Raw genomic sequence first — 21,777 nt, forward strand, 5'->3', positions numbered from 1 at the left:
AATATATTATTTGCAAAGCTACTTGTAATTTATGTTTGTTTGACTCTACTAATGTACATCTTCTTAGCTGCCTGTAAGTGTTAGTATAATAGTCTAATTTTGATGTGGAAAAATTGAGACAAATCAGATTCAAGGAACTTTATGCAAACTAGTTAGCAAAATTAATTCATCTGACTTGTTCAAAGTTGTGTGATTACAGAACTTAAACAGACTTCCAGTGAAAAATCTGGCTATTTTATAGCCTCTCTAAGAAAAATCTTTACATTACAACAATTCAGTGACATTATTTTATTCTGAACTTTGGTGTTAGGGAAACTCTTGAAAATACCATAGATTATCAAGAAAGAAAACATATGGATCAAAGAACAAAACAATATTCTGTTCTCAGTTAAAGTACAAACAGGCTCACTTTGTCATAGTTTAGACACATTATGCAATGGTCCAGAAATCAATATCGCTGGAAAGGTGAAAGGAAAGAGGATGTCCGGTATCAGATGGGTGGACATAGCTACAGCAGCAGCATGTTTGGAAATGCTCAGTAGCTGGATGTCCAGACAGATCATTCTAGACAAGTCTATCTGTGTGGTCACTAAAGTGTTGACATTGACTTCACAGCACATACTTGATTTATTTTGCAAGAGAATATTTATACTGTATATCGTTACAAAATAAAGCTGATGTGATAGTACTAAGAAATAGACAATATGTACTTTTTTAAAAAAATGCTTGGCAATAAATATATACTAAATTTCTATTTGTATATCACACATATTGAAAAAGACTTGCTGCTAATAATTAATCTTCTACACTGTGAAGAAAATAATGAAATATATGGGAAAAAATAAACATATGGACAAAGTATATGTGTGTGTGTATGTGTATATATATATATATATATATATATATATATATATATATATACACATACATACACACACACACACACACACACATATATACACACACTGATTTATTGCAAAAGAAACTGTTTTAACTGATTATACATCATTCTTCACTGTGGATCAATTAAAATAGGCATAGCAATATTTCTATGAAAAAAATAACTTGTTACACTTTAATTGTATTAGGAAAAAGTACTTTATAGAAATATAGCATTAGATTAAAAGGATAGCTATATAGTTTTTTTTCAAATTAGATAGTAATTATATACATTTTTACAATATTTAAATTTAAATATTTAAATTTTAGGTAAAATTATAAAATAATGTTATTCTCCTATTGTAGAAATATAATTTCTTATATGAATTCTGTATAAAATCCAATTAGTATATTTTAGAAAAAATGCAAATAATAATATAGAACATTTATATTATTTGTTTGTAAAATTTGATAAAAGATGAAATGAAATACAGTCTCAAAATTAATAATGTACTCTATGATTATTGTATTCTTGTACAAACAAATCAATTCAGTGCATTTCTTGAAACTCCCAAATAAGTATTAATAATTTGCTGAAAATGTAAATAAGTTTCAATCTGATTCAGTGATGGAAATTTTCTGGATGACATCAGGCAGATTTTCTGCATCAAGGTCTTCTTTACTATTGTCTGACATTTCTGGTGAGATATAACAACCAGAATCTCTTTCATTTAATTGTAGTTTGTTAAGGCTGAGGTTAGGGTTTAACATCTGTGGCATTGGTTCTGTTTCCTGGTCTTGTTCATCTAAAAAATAAAAAAAACAAATACCTAGTCAGCTAGAGATTAAAGCTACTTCAACCCGACCTGAGAAAAAGCATAAAATAGCATACAAAGTTCTTCCATTAGTGACATAAAAGTTTCTTATTGAATCACAGGGAATTTCTCCAGGATAGGATGGATCAAGTCCTGTGGAATTCTCTATAGAGAGGTCATTTGGTCCGGTAGTTAAAGCGCCAAGCTAGGAACTGGGAGACTGTGAGTTTAAGTCCCATCTTAGCCATGAAAGCCAGCTGAGTGACTTTGGGACAGTTACTCTTTCTCAGCTCACCTGACCTCATAGTTGTTGTTGTTGTGGAGTAAATGGGAGGAGAAAGGTGTGTTGGATATGTTCTCTGCCTTGAGTTATTTGTAAAAACAATGAAGGCAGGATAGTAATTGATTGATTGGTTGATTGATTAAAGGAGCATATTGTTCAAGACCTCTGCAGGCTGCCCCCACATTTTGTAGTAGAACAGCAGAGGGCAGCCAGAGTGAAGACCCAACAAGGTATCAGAATAATGATGGTGAAGACGTAGGAGGCTAGCCTATATCCTTTTGGAAGAACCCTCTTGCTGTAAAGCCTGGGAGCAAGACTGATTTGAAGATCGATGTCTCAGATGTACCTATGGTATTTTAAAACATTGCAGGGAGAACCTCTGATCAAGAATCCTAGAAAGTGAAGCTCACCACTAACTTTAAAGTTTACCTTAGCCAAATGTTTAAAAAGTAGTATAAAGCCACTATATCATGCAATCCAAGATTAAATCCTAAATAGTTACTCCAAAGATATCTTTACCACTTTTGAAAGGAATTCCTCTACTAAATAGAGGACCCTCCCCCCAAAAAAAGAAAGATTGTAATAAGCAATACTATTCAAAGCAAAATATAATAGTACTATCTAGAGGGAGACTATTATTGTTCCCAAGGCTTGTCCTGCATGGTTGCTTCCTGTTATTCTTATAAGAAAGCTAACAATGCATAATACGACAAAGAATTCTATTTTTTAGCCTACTTGTCACAGAGCCTAATGGTGAATTGAGGTGAGAAAAGTGACTATCACTGTCACTGGGAATCACTGTCAAGAAGAAGGCAACAACCAGTTGGCCAATATGATTCTATTCTCAGTGAATCAGTTGTGCTCTCAGGCTACAGTTTGAACCTTCCTACTGCAGGACTGAATTTCTCAAAGATGTGACACATTAATATTTTCATATGGCTATGTGTATTTTGATTTAAAGCGTTTTACCACAAATGGCAAATGTCAGTTTTAATCTGTAAAATATTAGTTAAAGGTTCAGGATAGAGAAATCAGTTTTCTTTTTTTTTAAATCACTACTAATTGTCACTGAATCAGCAGAATGTACTATCTTATCAACTTGTAGAAGTCATGTAATTTCCCTAAAGTAAAACAGTTTCATAAAAGATAAATGGCTTTTGGTCAGAGTTATATAAGATAGCGCTAGCAGAGTCTATGATATGCATCATTTTGACATGTATATTCTATACTACTTTAGTCTGTAGGATTAGAATGGGGATATTGAAGAAATATAAAGCTGATACATACATTCTGACAGGACCTTTATTATAAATATTCATTATATGCATTTTTTACCCTTGGTTTACCCTTGAAACCTATTTTTCCCCTTAATGTCTGATTTCCTGGCTTACGTGATATTGTAAGTATAATTGTTGCAGCTTTTCCTGACTTCAATGAAGCTCTAGAAATTCAGGCTCATTTACAACTAAATAGGTCTATGGCATAGCCTTGTTGTGATTGCAGATGTGATGTATATGCGATATACCATAAGGTGATTCACTTGTTTTGGCACTGTTTAGTATGCAAACTTACAATTATGGACAATATAAAAACAATGACAGTATGCATTTCATGATGCATGCATAAATGTCCTAGATAAACCATTTTTTCCCTGCAGAAGGTGAAAGGTTTTGCCATAGAATTAGTTAATAAATTTTATTAGTGAAGTGCCATGAATTTCACTAGGACATGTGCAGAGAACATTATCATGGATATCAGGAACTCTGCTTGACTGAATCAGAAGAATTTGTAAAAATATGCTTCCCCGGTAGGATTAGTCTTTTTAAAATGAATTCCAGTTGAAGCCTGGAGACACATTTATGCTAATGTATTAATTTAGAACCACATTTTATGTTAATGTATTAGTTTTAAAAGCTTTATGAATATAATATTACTTCCTATGGAAGAACCTGTATTTTTTAATAACACAAATACTTATTTCTATTTATTTTGAATATAATCAGTATTAAAGTGATTGGCTATATAAATTTATTATCTCTTCAGTGAAATTAATTAAATCCAAAAATCTAAACTTTTGGACACAGAGATAATCCATATCATAATTAGACCCTATGTCAATCAAGCATTGCAAATTCTTTTTCAAGGAAAACAAACATAAGCCTCCAAATTTTTGAGAACATTGTCCCATCCAGTTTTATACAAATGATCATTTATATATTGAAGGAAAGGCTAAGCTTGATTCTGAGTATTTTGGTATATTTTTTTCTAGCTGATAACTAGCCATCTTATAAAATTATGCTTCTGATAACCTAAGCTGTACACATAATCAATTTTAATTAGAACAATCATTTTTAGCAGGCAGAATTATAAATATTGACCTTGGAAAGTTGATTTCAAATGCAATATTTAGTTACACCAAAGATGTCCAGGTTTTTCAACCCAATTTTCCACTTGGTTTGATTTCAGTGCTGCAATTTTGCAAAGGTCATGCAGAATTAGTTATTCTGCTAAATGTTAACCCCAAGAATACATTGGCTTGCCTTTCTTTCATTACAATTAATTCAGTAAACAACCTATTATGCATCTTCACATACTTTTCTTTTCTAGACATCTCCATTACCTTGTTTATTTATTTAGTGTATGTTAGTCTCCATTACTAATCTATAAAGTTAAAGAACTATTATTCTTTAGCAATTTGGAAGCCACTTTGCCACTGAGGACTTCATTTTTAAAAATCTGAATACATGTCTCCTGCTACATGTACAATGTCAGCAAAAGAACATAAAACATACAAATATCTGATGCAAGATTTTGTCCAGGGACTTTAAGACTATGATCTTCTGAGGAAATAGTAGCCATCAGAATTCCAGCTCCAGTAAGTTTAGAAATAAACACCAACAAAACAAATTGACTTTTCAATCTAGAAGTTCATGGAGAATTATACCAAACTAACATCCTTCTCTCAAGCAGCACTCATCTCTTTATTTCATGCCCATAAACATTATCCCTGTACATTTTGGAGCCTAGGAAGCATTATATATCCATTTTTGCATGAAAAATGCATTTTTTTAATTTGGAAAAAATGCCCATCCACACCCTAAGATCATGTAAATATTTTTGGTGTTGGATATGAGCACTACCTCTGACCCAATTCTGTTAATAACAGTCGCTATTCCCTTTCTTATATGATTTTCTTTACAAAGTAGAGAATTGGATGGGGTCTCTGCTGTTAAGTGTCATATTCCAGTCCATTTCAGTTTGTTGATTCTCAGGGTTTAAATATTCATCTTGACATTTCTATGCTGATAAAATTAAGGTTGCCTTAGCTCACACTATAAATGATTATGTACATATTTTATAGCATCAAATTTTCCTATTATCTTTGGATAATCAGCAACTGGATGTCCTTTCAGCTTTAATTCAGCCATTTTACAAACACCCATGTTATTCATACTTGCCTTCTGTACTTCCCCAGCAGCTCATTGGATATCTTCCATCCTAAGTGACTCGTCTACAATAGCATATTGACATTGTTCTGTTTATGTATATCTGTATGGTTTTCTTAATAAAAATATTGGAGCAAATGTGCCATTTTCTTCAGCAGTGCATCCCATGCCTGCGATGGGCAATCAGGGTAACTCTGGAAGTGTAATTCTCAATATTATAATTCATAGTGTTATTGAGAAATACATATTCCTTCACCATTTCCAATGAATAATGGAAAGCTATTCTTTCATCCTTAAGATAACTTTAGCAAGTCACAGAATAGTTCAATTAAAATAAAGAAGAAATTTGTCATTGATGCCAGTGACAAATGGACTTGATCTTTACAGTGATATTTATATATTCTTTACAATAGTTAAGTGATTTACACTGTCATTTACATATTTTAAAAATATTTTTGTGGTTTCTTTCACTCTTAAAAAATGGTAAATAGATCATGCAATATATTAAAGCCTTGTGAGTCACATCTACAACTGTGTAGTATATATCCAACTTTCAGTATTATTTTTTTACAGAAATGTAGCACATACTTTCAGAGTCCTGCAGATTTTCAATAGCTAAAAGTAGCCTTGTCCTGTCTTCTGGATCTTTGATGTTAAGTTCAATTAAATGCTTTTCATGTAGATCTTTCAAATCTTCTAATGTCTGATAGCCATTTAGCAAAAGGGTTGATAAATAGTCCTAGAAGGGAAACATTTAAAATTTCAATTGTAATAAAGATTGACATTTACTTTCATGGAGTGCAGGATGGCCAAAAGGGCAGAGAGGAGTGAGGGAGACGGGGGGGGGGGGAGTTGAAAAACATGCTGCAATCGTAAAAGCAGGTGGGCTGTTGCCAAGTGCATGAATTTTGGTAATGTGACCACAGGGTACTGCAATGCCCACAATTTTGAGGACTGGTCATAACTACCATTAGTTCAGTGCTTCATAATTTCAATCACTGAACAAATGGTCACTAAAAGAGTACATCCTAATTTGTACACAATAACATTATCATCCTTGAAATAAAGTTCTTTGAAGTTGTGATGTATTGGTCAAAATGTGTTGAAACTCATCAATACTATCCCTAGCATAAATAGCACAAATATAACTAAGGCTAGTAACTTACTATATACCTTCTATATTAAAAAGAGTTTTGTGAAAGCCTTAATTAATTGTATAGGTAATATCTACAGGGCCATTTATTGCTGACTACAGCATATGGAAAACTGAGACTTAGAATGTAAGAGAATATATGGTAAAGAACACAAATTATCAAATGAAAGGACAGGAAAGAAAAATGTAGACTGATTGTAAAAACAAGAGAAAATAATGGATATACTAGAATTAAGATATTTTTCTAGAGCGGAAAAAATGAAGACATGCAAGAAAGTGAATGTATAGATACAGTTACGAATGACAGGATTAAAATATATCAGGATGTAGGAATCATCTAGACTATGTGGGCGTATATGACAGCAGAAATCCAGAGACTGGTGATAGTTGCACGCTACACACACACACACACACACACACACACACACACAGAGAGAGAGAGAGAGAGAGAGAGAGAGAGAGAGAGAGAGAGAGAGAGAGAGAGAAAGGGAGAGAGAGAGAGAGAGAGAGAGAGAGATTAACAGATCCCACCTACTCCCACCCTCTCACCCTATGAATATATATATACTAATACACACAAGCACTATGATCCAATTGCAGATGGACAGGGTGGGAGGAGGGGGGAATATGTTATTCGAACAACCACTTCTACTGTGATGCTCCCTCATTGGAGCCTCAAGCTAACTGGCAGAGCCAGGTCTTTAGGCTCTTATGAAAGGTCAGGAGGGTTGGGACCAACCTCACACTGGGGGCAAAATGTTCCAAAGGGCAGGTACAGTGGCAGAGAAGGCCTTTCTCCTGGACCTCACTAGCCAGAATAATCAGGCTGACAGGTCCCACAGCATGTCTTTCTGCCAGCAAGGGTAGGATGGGCTAATCCCAGTAGGATGAGATGGTCTCTCAAGTAGCCTGGACCCATGCTATGAAGAGCTTTAAAGATGATTACCAACACCTTGAATTGCAACTGGAAGTAGACTGGCAATCAATGGTATTACATGAGCAATTTCTTTGGGCCTCTAGAACTGTCTGTGCCATCACACTCTGCACCAACTGTAGCTTCTAAATGCTGTTCAAGGGTAGCCTCATGTAGAGTGCATTACAATAATCCAACTGTGAGATAACTAGGGCCTGAATGACTGAGCACAGGGATATCTGATCCAGGAAAGGCTGGAACTGATGCACAACCTGAAATTTTGCAAAAGCTCTCGTAGCCACAATTGTCACCTGCTCTTTATGCTGGAAATGCAAATCCAGGAGAATGCCCAAGTTGCAGACCGGATCTATCTGGAGTAGTGCCACCTATCCAGAGACAAAGTCCCAGATCTCGGAGCCCTATACACCCAAAGCCATTCAGCCTTGTCAGTGTTCAGTCAGAGTCTGTTGTCCCCCATCCAGGCCCCACAGCCTCCAGGCACCGCAACAGGGCAGCAACGGCATCACTTGGGTCATCAGGAGTGGAAATATAGAGTTGGATACTGTTGGCGTACTACAGATACCTCAACCCATGGTGATGGATGATCTCACCCAGAGGTTTCATGTATTTAAGTTTAAAACTATGTGTGCATATGGAAAATGAATGACTCAAAAACATATTAATTTGATTAATTATGATAAAAGATTGAGAATCAGTGAAAGATGCAAAGATGATTAGCTGATATAAATAAGGGATAGATACTTATTTGATAGAATCAAGAATTTTGGGGGGGAAATGACATGTAGAAAAGAAACAAAGAAACCATAGTGAATGCTACCTTGTTATTTATATAACAATCAAACTGAGTAAAATCCATGTATTCCAATTTAATTTGAAACAAAGTAATCCCCCAAAGGGGTGGAAAATGTTATATTAGTCTAAAGCAAGCCATGGGCATAAACAGCAATTTAGAACTGAAAAACAAAACTAAAAGTGAAAAATAGCTGAAGTGTACATATTTCCAGTTTTAGCTAACCTGGAGATGGATTTGCTCCAAGAATTCCTGAAGAGAATTAGGCTTGGCCCTTTTACTTTTCTTGTGTGGTTTTATCTTTCTGGGTGCAGATTCCTCTTCTGTAATCAGATCCACGTAAATAAATTTGAAGTTTCCAACCTTGTTGTTTAGCAGTCCAGTCCACATGCCCATTGGGGTTTTACAGATAATGTCAATTATATCTCCTTTCTATAAGAAGACCATGAGAAAAATAGAATATAAAACAAAGAATGTAACGAAATAACAGATGATTGCTGATTAATACTGCTGGGTTTTTTTCTATTGAAAGAAGAGTAAAGAAAAGTGAACAGGCAACTCAATACTTAATATATATTTTCTATTTTTAAGTAGATCTGCCAACAAATTAACCAAGCCAACAGGGAGTTGGGCAGTTAAGAAATAGGACAGACAGACAGACAGACAGACAGACAGACAGACAGACAGACAGACAGACAGACAGACAGACAGACCAAGAGCATGGACCAATACAAAATTTATAATTCAATAGAAATTAACTTAAAAGAACATTTTCCTGCATTTTAAAAGCACCAGGAAGCTTAACCTCTACAGGATACTATAATTTTCATGCAGTGAAAAGACCACAGCAAAATTTAAAAAAAAACCCAATGTACTATTAAAAGCTTTGCATTTTCCATAGTAAACATTAGTAACACAATGTACAACTCACAGTAGTGCACACAATTGAATTAACTGCCTGCAAAATAAAGTGCATAATATACATCCTACTTACTTATATCAACTTTAACTTTCCCAGTACGACAGAATTAAAGGAAAAAAACAACAATCCAAGCAGCAACTTACTACACAGGCAGGTATTCAAGAATGAATACTAGTCTTGTCTTCTCCCACCCCCTTTGCTATCAACATTTCACTCCTACATCATCCCATTCAGATCAAGCCAATAGAAATATAATTATAATGCTGTTATGAAGGTTGGATTAGGTAAAGTTTGGGAAAAAATAATCTAATCACAAGTCACAAAAACAATAGTCCAAGTGCAGCTGAAACACTGGAAAAACTGCTCAGATTTATAAAAATTTGGCTCAACTTAGAAACAAAACTTTAGAAATACACATTTTGATTCAAGGTGGAAACAATTGAGTGGATGCTTCAAAGTCAAAATAATTTGCACAATCCTAGTTGGGTGGGAAAAGAGATTGGTGGAGGACAAAGCAGAAAAAGAGAATTGCCATCTCCATGTACAAGTAAAAATGGTCCAAAGTATTTGAGTTAGCACATTTATTGGTTTTGACTTGATCCAAGACATGTAGATTATCCCATACTTGAAAACACTTGCATTAAATTATTACACTTTTGGAATGCCTGTGAATTTTCCCTTCAGCTAGTTTCACATCACTGATAAGCTCAGGAAAAAAAAGTAATTTAGGCAGAAGTCTCTTTTCCCCAGGTTAAAATTATTACTTTGTTATTCCTAGTCAGGAGTGAAACTCTTAATCACACCTTCCTTCGCTGGCGACACAAACACAAGCATCATCTTGTTTTTGTTAGTATTGTATGGAAAAGTGAAATACCCCCTATTGCTTTCACAGCTGTAGGTGAAGTAATATTATATAGCACTGTCTTTGGAATCATCTGTGAACAGATACTAGCAAAGAAACTGCAACAGGATTAGTAAATAGATCTATAAAAGCTTAAAGCACAAAGTCATTAATATATCTGTAGAATAAAGAAATCTTGCCTTGATTTTTAGGGAGTCTGAATCATAAGGACTGGGAGTGAAGTCTGTGTGTACTCTGGCTCTGCCACAGAATGGTCCCACATAACTGATTTCTTCATCAAACTTTAGGCTGTCTCTGTTGCTTGTTCCATCTGAACAACAAGTTACACCACCTGAAAGCAATAAAAATGGTTAATTTTTGTATAATGTCTAAGATGGGTACCATGTAAAACCTGTCAAGAGATAGAATTATAAATAAAAATCTTTACTACAAATAGCGTCAGCCTATTTTTTGTGGGGTAAGGTGAGATAGTATGCAACTCCTATTCCTATCTCTATATGCTATGTGTTTACTATGATATCAGCAGTGTTAATATTCATTTGTCAAACCAATAAGCTTTTTCTACAATGAATAGGAGGTCCTGAGTTTTTCTTCAACTCAGATAATTTGAATGCTTCAAGAAAGTGAGTATAATTTACTATATATAGCACTGGAATAGTTTTATTGAATTTATGAGACTTAGTACTACTTAAGTTTGGCTAGATCATTTCCCATAATTATTCATGCATACCAGAGACTAATTATTTCTGAGGATGTGTTAATAGATGAAGAATGTGATCCTCAAAGTCCACAAATCAGAAACACAAATGTCATTAAAATGATCAAAGCCTGAATTGGCAAAAAGTGATGTGAGGACTAGAGTGTATATCTTCCTCAAGGCTGAAAACCAATGACATATATTTTAAATATATTATTTAAGCAATCAACTGTTGAATATTTCTTCTAAATTCAGGCATATGGGAATGAGTTTTTACTGTACATGCTACTGAGTATACTTTTAGACACAAGGACTTGGATATGCTGCAGAATGAAAGTTTTAGTTTCAATGGTTCTGTTTTTGGTCAGAACGGAACAATCTTGCTTCAGCATATTTAACTAAACATTGTAGTATTCCATTCAAATGCTCTTTTGATAGCAGTGATACTGTGAATATATTTTCTCCAAAACAGCATACATAACAAGCAAATAATTATACCCTACGCATTTGTTTAAATATATCTGGGAGAAGACTAAATAGACTTGCTAGACCATGATATTTCTGAAAATGTTAAAAGGAAATGAAGTTAGGCAACAGGAATTAAATTCAGAAGTAGGGCAACGATAAAATAAACATGTGCTTTCTTTTGTGACAACAGGATTTCAAAAGAAACTAGTTAACCCATCACCCATTGGGTCATCCTACTTTCCATATATAATATAGGCTGGCACTGTTTTCTCTCACAACACTGAGCAAAAACCTATTGAAACCTCCTTGGTTGACATGCTGAACTGCCTACTACTTTCTTTGGGGTAGGCGGAACAAAGGGATCCATAGACCATCCCTGGTCTCCATCCTGGCATGTCTCCAAGGGTCCTGTCCCTTCAGAGAGACGAGGATTCAGCCTTTGACTGCTAGTGGCCCTCAGCCAATCCTAACTTGCCAGCAGACATCTCCTTTGTCCTTCACTTGCTGCCCTCTGCTATTAAGAGATTTTAAGTTTTGGCCCTAGTTCCAAAACAGTTGATCACCACTTGCCCATTGGGCTCTGCTACCAGTCGGGGGCCAGAGGGAGGTAAAAAAGAGTGTTCCTCCCATCTTCTCTTATGCCATGCAACTTACAGATTTCTGGGAAGTTTAGTGTGGCGCTAAAGTGGTTACAACTTTGCCATGCTTTAATCCTACAGGAATAATGTGTTCTTCATTTTGGATGCATTCTGTAAATTAAACAATTTGTGGTACTTTGGTTCAAAAATTGATATTCTATGATGCACTGTTTTGCCCAGTTGAAGGTTACAAACATACACAAGAATTTTAATAGCATATGAATGTTAGATGTATCTGGTTGCAGTGAACCTTGTTCTGAATTAAACTGAAGTAGAGGAATAAAATTAATCTAAGAAACATGAATTTATATTGCACAAATGCCTCCATGCACTAATATAACATATATACTATATTGTTATAGGATAGCACATAGTGTTTAATGATGAGATAAAATACAAATGTTTAAGCAAACTTTACGGTGGTTTAATTCTTCAGTAGCCCATTTCATAGTATTAATACAATTCAGACAGTCCTTTTTTTTCAATTGTAACCTTTCAATGATTTCTTGTAACTGCTTTTCTCTGTCTTTTTTTAATTGCAGAGAACCCACTAAAGAGAGAAATATGTTTAGAAGTCCTAGAAATTCATCTGTTTGGAAGTATCACATGATTGGTTTCAAGATACGTTTAGTAATGTGAAGAGCTCAGTAGAGATGTAAAAAGAGAGGTGTAAAAACATTGCATGCATTAACCATTCTCTGTATCAATTGCTAGCTTTAGATGGTTGATTTTGGTTTAATTGTTTTACTTAGGCACACATAGAAGGACACTTAATCTAGGTATAACAAATGCATTTGGGGAAGGAGGAAATAGGAACAAGGATATTGGCGGGGGGGAGGGTCGTGGTAGCAGCTGGATACCCATAAAATCGGGAAATGGACAGACTGATTGGATAGGCTACACTTGAAGCCCAGGACGCCAACAGCAATGATGGCTAAAAGACAGAAAAAAGAAAGGAGCTGAGAAGATTGGAGAGGTAAATGGGACAGATGAGTATGCTATGCTTAAAAGCTAGGGTATCAGCAGTTGTCTAAATTAATATAGGAAAAGGTATTGCTGGCATAGAAGAAGAGAGGGAGAAATAAGATTGAATCTGTCTTGCCCAAATTATTCCACATTTTATTTCATCCACAATTCAAAAGAAACTGAATGGTCTGGATTTCAGGTCTGCCAAACTGTAGACAAACCTTTATAGTGCAACAGAATTCCAAAATACAAAGGGCATATTTTTTTCCATCTGAAGTAAAATACATTTTCTGTTTCATGCAAACCTTTAGAACTGCCTGTTAAAATTATTAGAAATAAACACCTGCAAAATATTATCCTGTATTTGAGCATTTGAACTGGCAGAAGCCATGTTTATTTGAAAATATGATTGACCTAGACCTAGGGCATGAAAATTGAGTTGGTATGTCAGTGAACCATTCTGCTTTAGAATAAAGAATTACTTAGGTTTTTTTAAAAAAAAAAACACAAGCAAACATAAAATGGCATGCTTTGGTGTCATTAATCAACTCTGTGAGACAGAATGACAGCATAAAAGGTTATATAAGAATTTCTCAGTAAAATATATCTTAGTAAAATCTCTACCAGTTTTTGCTACTTGACCACTGAGTCCCACCCTACAATAGCTCATCCATAATTTTTATGTGTATTGACAATCAGATAGAACAGGGGGCTAACATGTACTTCTTATTGATATACAGTAATGTAAGAAAAAGAATTTTAGATACCATGCTCATGACTAAAGCTCACCCTCAGAGTAGTAAGGCCCACTTCCAATAACATGTATAAGGATTGTGCTATTTAGTTGAATTTATTTTTCCACCCACATAATATTTCGTGGCCAAGAAACCAGGAAAAATCAGCAAGGTATTCTGTTCTTCAAATGCTTCATTTTATCTTTACCAAATGTGTCTTGTTGTATTGTGGCCAAAAATTTGTGTTTCATCAATCAAAAGCACTTCGTCCCCCAACATTTCAAACTAATTCAAACATACTTAAGTTTAGACAATGACTTTTGTAATGCAATTGAGTAAAGATTATAGTCTGACAACTCTTACATGCAGAATATTGCTGTATAAGCCATGTTGTATTGCAGGTGATCGGACAACAACTCCAGGGTCAGCTAAAATTTTGAGGAGCTCCTTTGCAGATCTGTGCATTCTGAATTGCCGATTTGGCCATTTTTGCACAGATTTTTTTCTTGGTCTCCTGAATTTTGCCAAGTTTTATATAACCTTCATTTCTTAGCATTGTTACTCCCTGTTGAAATAGCAACCTGGGAACCTTTTACAAGTAAACCTCAACTTACAATATAGCTGTTCATTTAGCAACTGTTTGAAGTTACAAGAAGACTGAAAAAGTGACTTACAGTATGACCAATCCTCACATTTATTATTATTGCAGCATTCCCATGGTCACATGATCAAAATTTGGGTGCTTGGCAACCGGCATGCATTTATGATGGTTGCAGCATCATGGGGGAGTCATATGATTACCATCCCAATGAGCTTTCGAGAAGCAAACTCAGTAGTGGGCACTGGATTCACTTAATGACTGCATGATTCACTTAACAGCTGTAATGATTCACTTAATAATCATAGCTAATATGGTTGTAAAATTGGGCGTGACTTACTTAACTGCCTTGCTTAGCAATGGAAATTCTGATCACAGTTTTGGCTGTAAATTGAGGAATACTGTACAGTTTCTTTTGATGTCTTTTATATCCTATATATGCTTTGTAAGAACACGGTGCTTCATTTTTAATTGTTCAGACACAACTTAGAGATTATGCATTTTCTCACCTTTAGAATTGTCTTCCCCTGGCTAATTGTAGATCTAATAAATCAATCACCTTTTGTGATATTATTAATACTTTACACTTGTAAAAAAAATAGTAGTGAATCAGTTTGAAGAATGTCCCAAGTACTACATTTGCCATATCTATTTTTTATTGTGAATCTGTAATATGCATACAAAAATAGCAAGTCTGCATTGATTTTTATTATTATTATTACTCAGAGAGCATACAAACTTCTTCTCATTTATAGAGTCACTAAAAAAACATTAGATTGCCTGGAGGACATGACTTTTGCATGGAAAAGACTGGGATATTTACTTGTAGAATTCCCTACCAGGCTGATTATTTACAATTTCTGGACTTGAAAAGGGACTGTGTTATTTTCAGGCAAATTATTTGAATAAGGTTAATATTTTCAGTCAGTTACACGTGCACATATACTTTCTATACAATTATTTTTTTACTTACTTGAAGAACTTTGGCCGCTATTAAGACTATAGAGGCTGTCCATGGAGTCACTTGCCTTCATAGAAGCTGTGGTCGGTTCTCCTCCAGGGTCACTGTCCTTATTTGAAGTAGAAAAGCTTTTTCCTCCTTCGTTCTTGAGAACCAAAGACAGAGAGAGAGAACTTTTTTTTTAGATGTTGCATTTTATTACACAATATCCACTTTTTAACTTAAGGCATTTTCATTAATTAATGGCTTTCAGACAAGGAAGCATTATAACAGCAAGATTTTACATGGTCATTACATACTATTTGATAAATAATTGTGTAACAATAGCTTCACAAGAACTTTGTATAATGTCAATTACTATTACTAACAGCTCTGTTACTAACTCTTAAATAAAGCTGACCCAATTTTTTCTTTTCATTAAATCTTAAAACAAATTGGTTTCTTTGCATGAAAGTCTTAGTATACTTAAGATTTTTTTATGGGAAATCATTGAATGTAGTCTTTATTTTTCCCACAACAGGCTGCATGTAGGACTTGTGAACATGTATTTTACTTACAGAGGGAACTTGGGTGGTTATTTTCTGTCCTTTGAATAAGAATCACTAGCATTGTTTTCTTTATCAGAACATCCTTGTGGCATTTCCAGAAACCATGCACATAAATTTTGTAATTTCTTTCTTCAGTCCTTCACAATATATTTTTAGAACTGGCAATATTTATATATTTTGAGATACATATCTTAATGAATAGTCATTTTCTATTCTGCCTACCTTCTGCTAGACTCATTTTTTTTAAAAATTCCTCACAGCCTTCTTTAGTACTTTCAACAAATCCTGACCTTTCATTTTACAGACTTTCTCTGAGTCATTTCCACATTATTTTTTTTATTTTATTTTTTATTATATCTGTTTTATACTTTAATTTGAACAAATATATGGCCCATGCTATATGCGTACCTTGTTGGGTATATATATTATAAAATTCCACAACTACCTCATAGGAGGAATAAGTAGATCGACATAAATTTCCTCTGAATATGTTCTATATGCATTTTTGTTGTTCTCAGAAAATTTACTAGACTCATACAGTACAGATGTAACCAGTAAGATGGCTGCTTTTATGAATATTTCCATGAAAGGAATTGTTTGAATCAAGAGGTGTGCAAGAAGGAATAACATCCATAAGTTATATACAACATATTATTCTTTATGCAGCTTCTTCCTCCCACATTCCAATGCAATTTTAGTTCCACAACATAAAAAAGTGTCTGTGAGATTGTAGAGAAGGAAGGACAGAGGCAAGAAAAAGTCTTAAGCATCTCTTTCTGCTTCTCCATCTGTTAGAATTATATCACTAGTTTTGGGCTGCATGCCTTTCCAACATGATGTCCTTACACAGAACCTCCTGAGTATTCATTAAAGCTGTGATTATGAGTTTTATCTGATTTCTGAAAAAAAGTTACTTATATTTGAAAATTTGGAGTCTGAAATTGGTCATTTGGGATAATCTGGATAGGAAGGAGTTATGTTTCTCTTATCTTTGGAGAAAGGTATGCCCTGGGAGGAAGTTATGGTTTGCATAAAAATCAAATTTTGACTACATCCTCAAGTATGGGGAGAACCAAACATGGAAAGACAGAATTTTTTGTTGTTGCATGGTTGTAGTGTGAGAGTATCTAAGAAATGTAAATAGAGGAATATCCCTCGAGGACCTAATATTTAGTCAATGGGTTATCCACAGAAGGAATTTTTTTTGCTATAACACAATTACTTTGCTTTTTAAAATTTGGCTCAATGGAAGGTATTTATCAAAAAGTTAATCTAAGCTGATGACATATCCAGGACTTAGCAGCAAAGAACTTAAAATTCAGGCACCTTATACTAAACCTTAAATTCATTTCGTATACCATATACTTAGATATGGAAAACTGCAAGTATGCAAGCAAGCTACAACAAAATAATGGTCTGGCTTGACTAAACTAAAGTGTGTTATCTGTCCTCTTCTTGCTTTGTCGTTTTAGGGTATTTTTGTTTCAATCTTTTTGAGTAAGTAGATGATGTAGTGGAATTGTAAATATATGTGAATTGTATAATTAGAGCCATAGTTGCTGTAGTTGGCCAAATACTCATTTTATAGAAAGGTAAAATTATGAATTATATATAATTTGCCAAGAACCTGCATAAAAAACAACAACAAAAAATTGGAGCCTGAGCCTCAGAGTGCAAAACAGTAAATAAAAAAAAAGATTACCATTTCCTCTGAAAGCGCCCTAATGTACTTTTTACCCATCTTTTTCTTCATAGTCATGGAAATGGCTCTCATCTTTTTTCCAATGCTTCCTCCATTATTGGGTTTGTTTTGTCTCAATTCTGTGCCATCACATGTAGCACATACTTCATCTAGCTATTTAAAAAGAGGGCAAGAAAAAAAAGCTTTTAATAATTGTATACACAAACACACACATACATACATACTGTGTACACAAACACACACATCAACTATCCATAAATAATTGCAGCTGTCTGCAATGAGAATTGTATCTACCCGCAGGTTTCCACATGAATCAGAATCCTGTAATCCAGGGGTGTCAAACTGCTGGCCTGCGGGCCGGTTTCATCATACCGAAGCCGCGCCCAGCCCATTGCTGGCAATGCAAAAAGAGTCACGATACATCGCAACAAGTCACGTGCTATAATATCAAGCTTTCTATTTTATTCAGTGATATTATAATGAGAATCATATGCTGGATTCTACATGGCAACATATCACCTGAAATAGAGTCCCATTTCTATCATAGCAAGAGTTTCATCAGTAAGAATCCACAAATGCAGTCAAAATTTTTCTACTAGAAAACATTTTTTTTGCTTCAGCGAGAGAAGAATGTAAAAGAGATTGCCAAATAAATAAATAAATTCATAATGCCCGAGTAACTCCAGAACCTGCAAGAGAAATATAATGCAAGGCATTTGGTACAAGAGATTTGTTATCACAACAATCCCTCTTCATTTCTTTAAGGGGCTTTGAACTTATTTTAGTAACAGAAGATCTTGACTTCTCCCACTAGACGAGGAATAAAATTTGGCAGAGTAGCAAAATGAACCAACAGTTGTTGGTTTTGTTAAGATTCTTAGGTTCTGACATGCAATATGATCTTAGCATTTCAAGATCCCCAAAACAGCAAGCACTAGTATAATTAGCAATGCCATAGGCACTTTGATGTTAAACATCAAACTTGTTGTATTTTCATTATGGATAAGGTGGAGTGGGGAGGGGCAATTTTTTTCTATAACAAAAGACTGGGAGAAAAATATTTTTTTCTTTGTTTAGAAGTCATGCATTTTACTCAAATGGAGCTAAGTTGATTGTTTTACAAAATATGACTTCCATAATATGTTGAAAAGTCAAAGGGATGTGATATAAATGAACTTGACTGCACAATATACAAACCTCAGATGAATCATTTGGTTTTGATGTTGAGTGATGTCTGCGATGGTCAAATTTCCCAAAGCTGCTTGACCTCTATAAAAAGGAAATCAATGCTTATAGATACTGGATGCTGTTGTTATCTTTAAAACTGACTCACTATAATCTGGAAAAATTATTTGTCATATATTCAAGGATTACTAGTAAAAAACAATCTTAGATAAAGCAATCAGACTTTTGCAGGAACAGAAATTGCAAGTACTCTAATTTTGGATGCAAATTGCTGAGCAGGTAATTTCAATTACATTCACCAAATGAAGTAGCATACAGTATTGTGAGGCTATATTAATTAGGTAAGTAATAACAACCGTATTTCTGTGCACCATACAGATTCACTTTTGGTGAGATGGGTGGTTATACAAATTTCATAACAAAGCATATGTTCACCTTATTGCCAAGCAGTGTCATAATTTTAGGAAATAAAAATAATTAAAATAATAGTGATTTTAAAGTAAAAATTATAGATTCATTGCCTATATAATGAAAATCATAGCATACTTTAATCTATTTACCAATCATTTCTTTGTCATCTTTCATATCTTCCATGTTGATACTGAAAGTGTTTTATGCCAGGGGCTTAGAGAGATTCTTGGCATTTCAGTCTCTGTGTAACAGAAGTAGTGATCTGAAGAATGGTAGTTATACAATTGATGCTTACTGTGCATTTTACAAAGTAGCATCCTTGCAGAAATTTCAGTTTAGAAGATGTTTCAGCCTACTCATATAACACACATTTACTATCTTTGTTAAGTCCAATTTCTTTTATATTCTTTAAAACTAAAAAATGTTGGCAGAGTAATTGGTAAGCAGCATAAAATTATAATGTCAGCATTATATAACTCACAATCATATATAGACTCTGCTTCCTAGTTTCAGCTTTAGTGTGAGTTTTTATTTTAGTTTATAGACCACATTAATCTCTAATTTTCAGAAGCATAAAAATAATTTTGCAAATGGGGATCTTTGTACATCTAACTGAAGTAGGGGAATGTTTCTTTAAAACAAACTTACTTTAAATCTGCCAAACTTACTTTAAAGTATTATTTATGGTAAGTACAAACACACAAACATATCCAATACACATAAGTTGTCTAGAGAGTATTATTTTGAATTTGAATTTGAATTTGAATTTTATTATATTTATACCCCGCCCTTCTCCCAGAGGACTCAGGGCGGCTTACAGCCAGTTTAAAAACAACTAATACAATACAATACAAAATTTAAGAAAATGATTAAAAATAAATATTTAAATAGGCCGCTTCTACTAAAATTTAGTTAAAACCAATTTAAAATACCCCTAGGCCAGTCCTGCCCGCTGAAACAACCAAGTCTTGAGGGTGCGGCGGAAGGAGGGGAGATCCGGAATCACCCGGATCTCTGGGGGCAGCTCGTTTAATTCAAGTATTACAAAAGTAAATTGCCTAAAGTTACTTAATTCTTTCATGATGAGTTAATATCAATTAAGATACAGATTTCTCTTAAATTGCTTGGACTTCACCTTTGCAATTGCAGTCCGAGACATCAAAAACACTGGATGTAATCAGTGGTGGGATTCAAAAATGTGAACAACCGGTTCTCTGTGTAGATGCCGTTTCCGGAAATCCATTCTGGGCCTGGGCAACAAAAAATTAGCTCCCGGTTCTGCCAAAGTGGTGTGAACCGGCTGAATCCTACCACTGAATGTAATTACAAATTATGTGCCTGACATGCAGTATAAAATGATAAAGTCTATGTCCATGTGTAGACAAAGCTGCATATTAAGCCTGAGACTGCAGTTTGAAGTACATTCATGTAAAATTAAATTCAGTTAGATTTCCTGTCAAGGATATATGTTTAGTATTCAGGATTTTTTTTTTCTTAATTACACTTACTTGACTGGTTTACTGAAAGCCAAGCTAACCATGAATCTGATGAGGTAGCAACCATCGGTTCCTAGGCTGGAGAGAAATTTACAGAAATATGCCTCAGTGGTTCAGCTCAAGGCCACCAAGTTAACAGCCATATGTCTGTTAACTGAGAAAGTTAGAAGGAAAATGCATAGAATGTAAAGTTTGGAGCATATACTATTAGAAAGCTTTACCTTCTTCGCTTTGCAGAAAACAAACCATTTCTCCCTCTGTGGTTTTAGATTCTGCCTGAAGTAGAATCTAACTTAGCCATGTTGTTGTATATGAGAGTCTTTGGCCAAGTAATCGAGTTGCTAAGTAAGGGATTAAGTGTCTGGAGAACTGCAATTTACTGCCATGTCCTGATATGAAGGGTGACCCAATGATATTAAGAGCATGCAAGTACTTAATAAGGAATCTTAAATGAAAGGCATGATTGTGATTGATGTTGTGAATCCTTTTCCCCCAGACTGTGGCCTCAATGAACATTTCTAATCCTGCAATCTCTTTGGAAAAGCTGTTTCTAGATTCATAAATTGCACTTATGCTTTCCTCTTCCCTGTGCACCCAGGTCTCCCTTCTAATGAATTCCTCATTACTGCTACTGAAAGAAGGGGGGAAAAAAGATATATTTCTTGTACATATTTAATGCCATATCCTTAACGGTAAAAATAATAAATGCAAGATATGTGTGTGTGTGTGTGTATGTATATGTATATATAAATAAATAAATTCTATTCCAGCAAAGCACTGATTGGCTAAACTTTATTTATGCATTTGAAAAAATGAGCACAAATGAAACTCTTGGAGTAATCAGTTAACATTTGTTTAAGGATTTCTATATTGGCCTAGTGACCAGCATCTTGACATCTGATAAAGAACAGCTCAGTAGAGCGCTACAGACACAGGCCCCAGAAATACAGGTTTATCCAGCTGATTTGATACGGTTTGCTGAATTTGTCATTCCTGCTGACCATGCTCCATGATATGGGAAAACAGAAGGTAAGAAGGGTTTGAAATCAGCAATCACCTACCATCCTAATTAACTAGACAAGAAACGAGTCTAAAACATATAAGGAACGGTTGCTGGAATTGGGTATGTCTAGTTTAACGAAGAGAAGGACGAGGGGGGACATGATAGCAGTGTTCCAATATCTCAGGGGCTGCCACAAAGAAGAGGGAGTCAAGCTATTCTCCAAGGCGCCTGAAGGCAGGACAAGAAGCAACGGATGGAAACTGATCAAGGAGAGAAGCAACCTAGA

The 21,777-nt window shown here is 34.6% G+C and overlaps 1 protein-coding gene across 1 annotated transcript in view; it reads right to left on the minus strand.

The window, feature by feature from the left end:
• Window positions 1–1,262: 1,262 nt before the first annotated feature.
• Window positions 1,263–21,777, minus strand: part of SAMSN1 (SAM domain, SH3 domain and nuclear localization signals 1) — a 66,339-nt gene continuing 45,824 nt past the window's right edge. Inside the window, exons 4-10 of the mRNA XM_015813801.2 lie at window positions 18,590–18,665; window positions 17,397–17,545; window positions 15,159–15,291; window positions 10,264–10,415; window positions 8,526–8,732; window positions 6,012–6,162; window positions 1,263–1,685 (exon numbers count right to left, since the gene is read on the minus strand). Coding sequence (XP_015669287.2) covers window positions 1,492–1,685; window positions 6,012–6,162; window positions 8,526–8,732; window positions 10,264–10,415; window positions 15,159–15,291; window positions 17,397–17,545; window positions 18,590–18,665 — 1,062 coding nt within the window. The 3' untranslated portion in view covers window positions 1,263–1,491. The remainder of the gene's footprint in view (window positions 1,686–6,011; window positions 6,163–8,525; window positions 8,733–10,263; window positions 10,416–15,158; window positions 15,292–17,396; window positions 17,546–18,589; window positions 18,666–21,777) is intronic.

The sequence above is a fragment of the Protobothrops mucrosquamatus genome, unplaced genomic scaffold (genome assembly GCF_001527695.2).
Source record: "Protobothrops mucrosquamatus isolate PMUCROS unplaced genomic scaffold, P.Mucros_1.0 scaffold196, whole genome shotgun sequence".
NCBI classification, from domain to species: Eukaryota; Metazoa; Chordata; class Lepidosauria; order Squamata; family Viperidae; genus Protobothrops; species Protobothrops mucrosquamatus.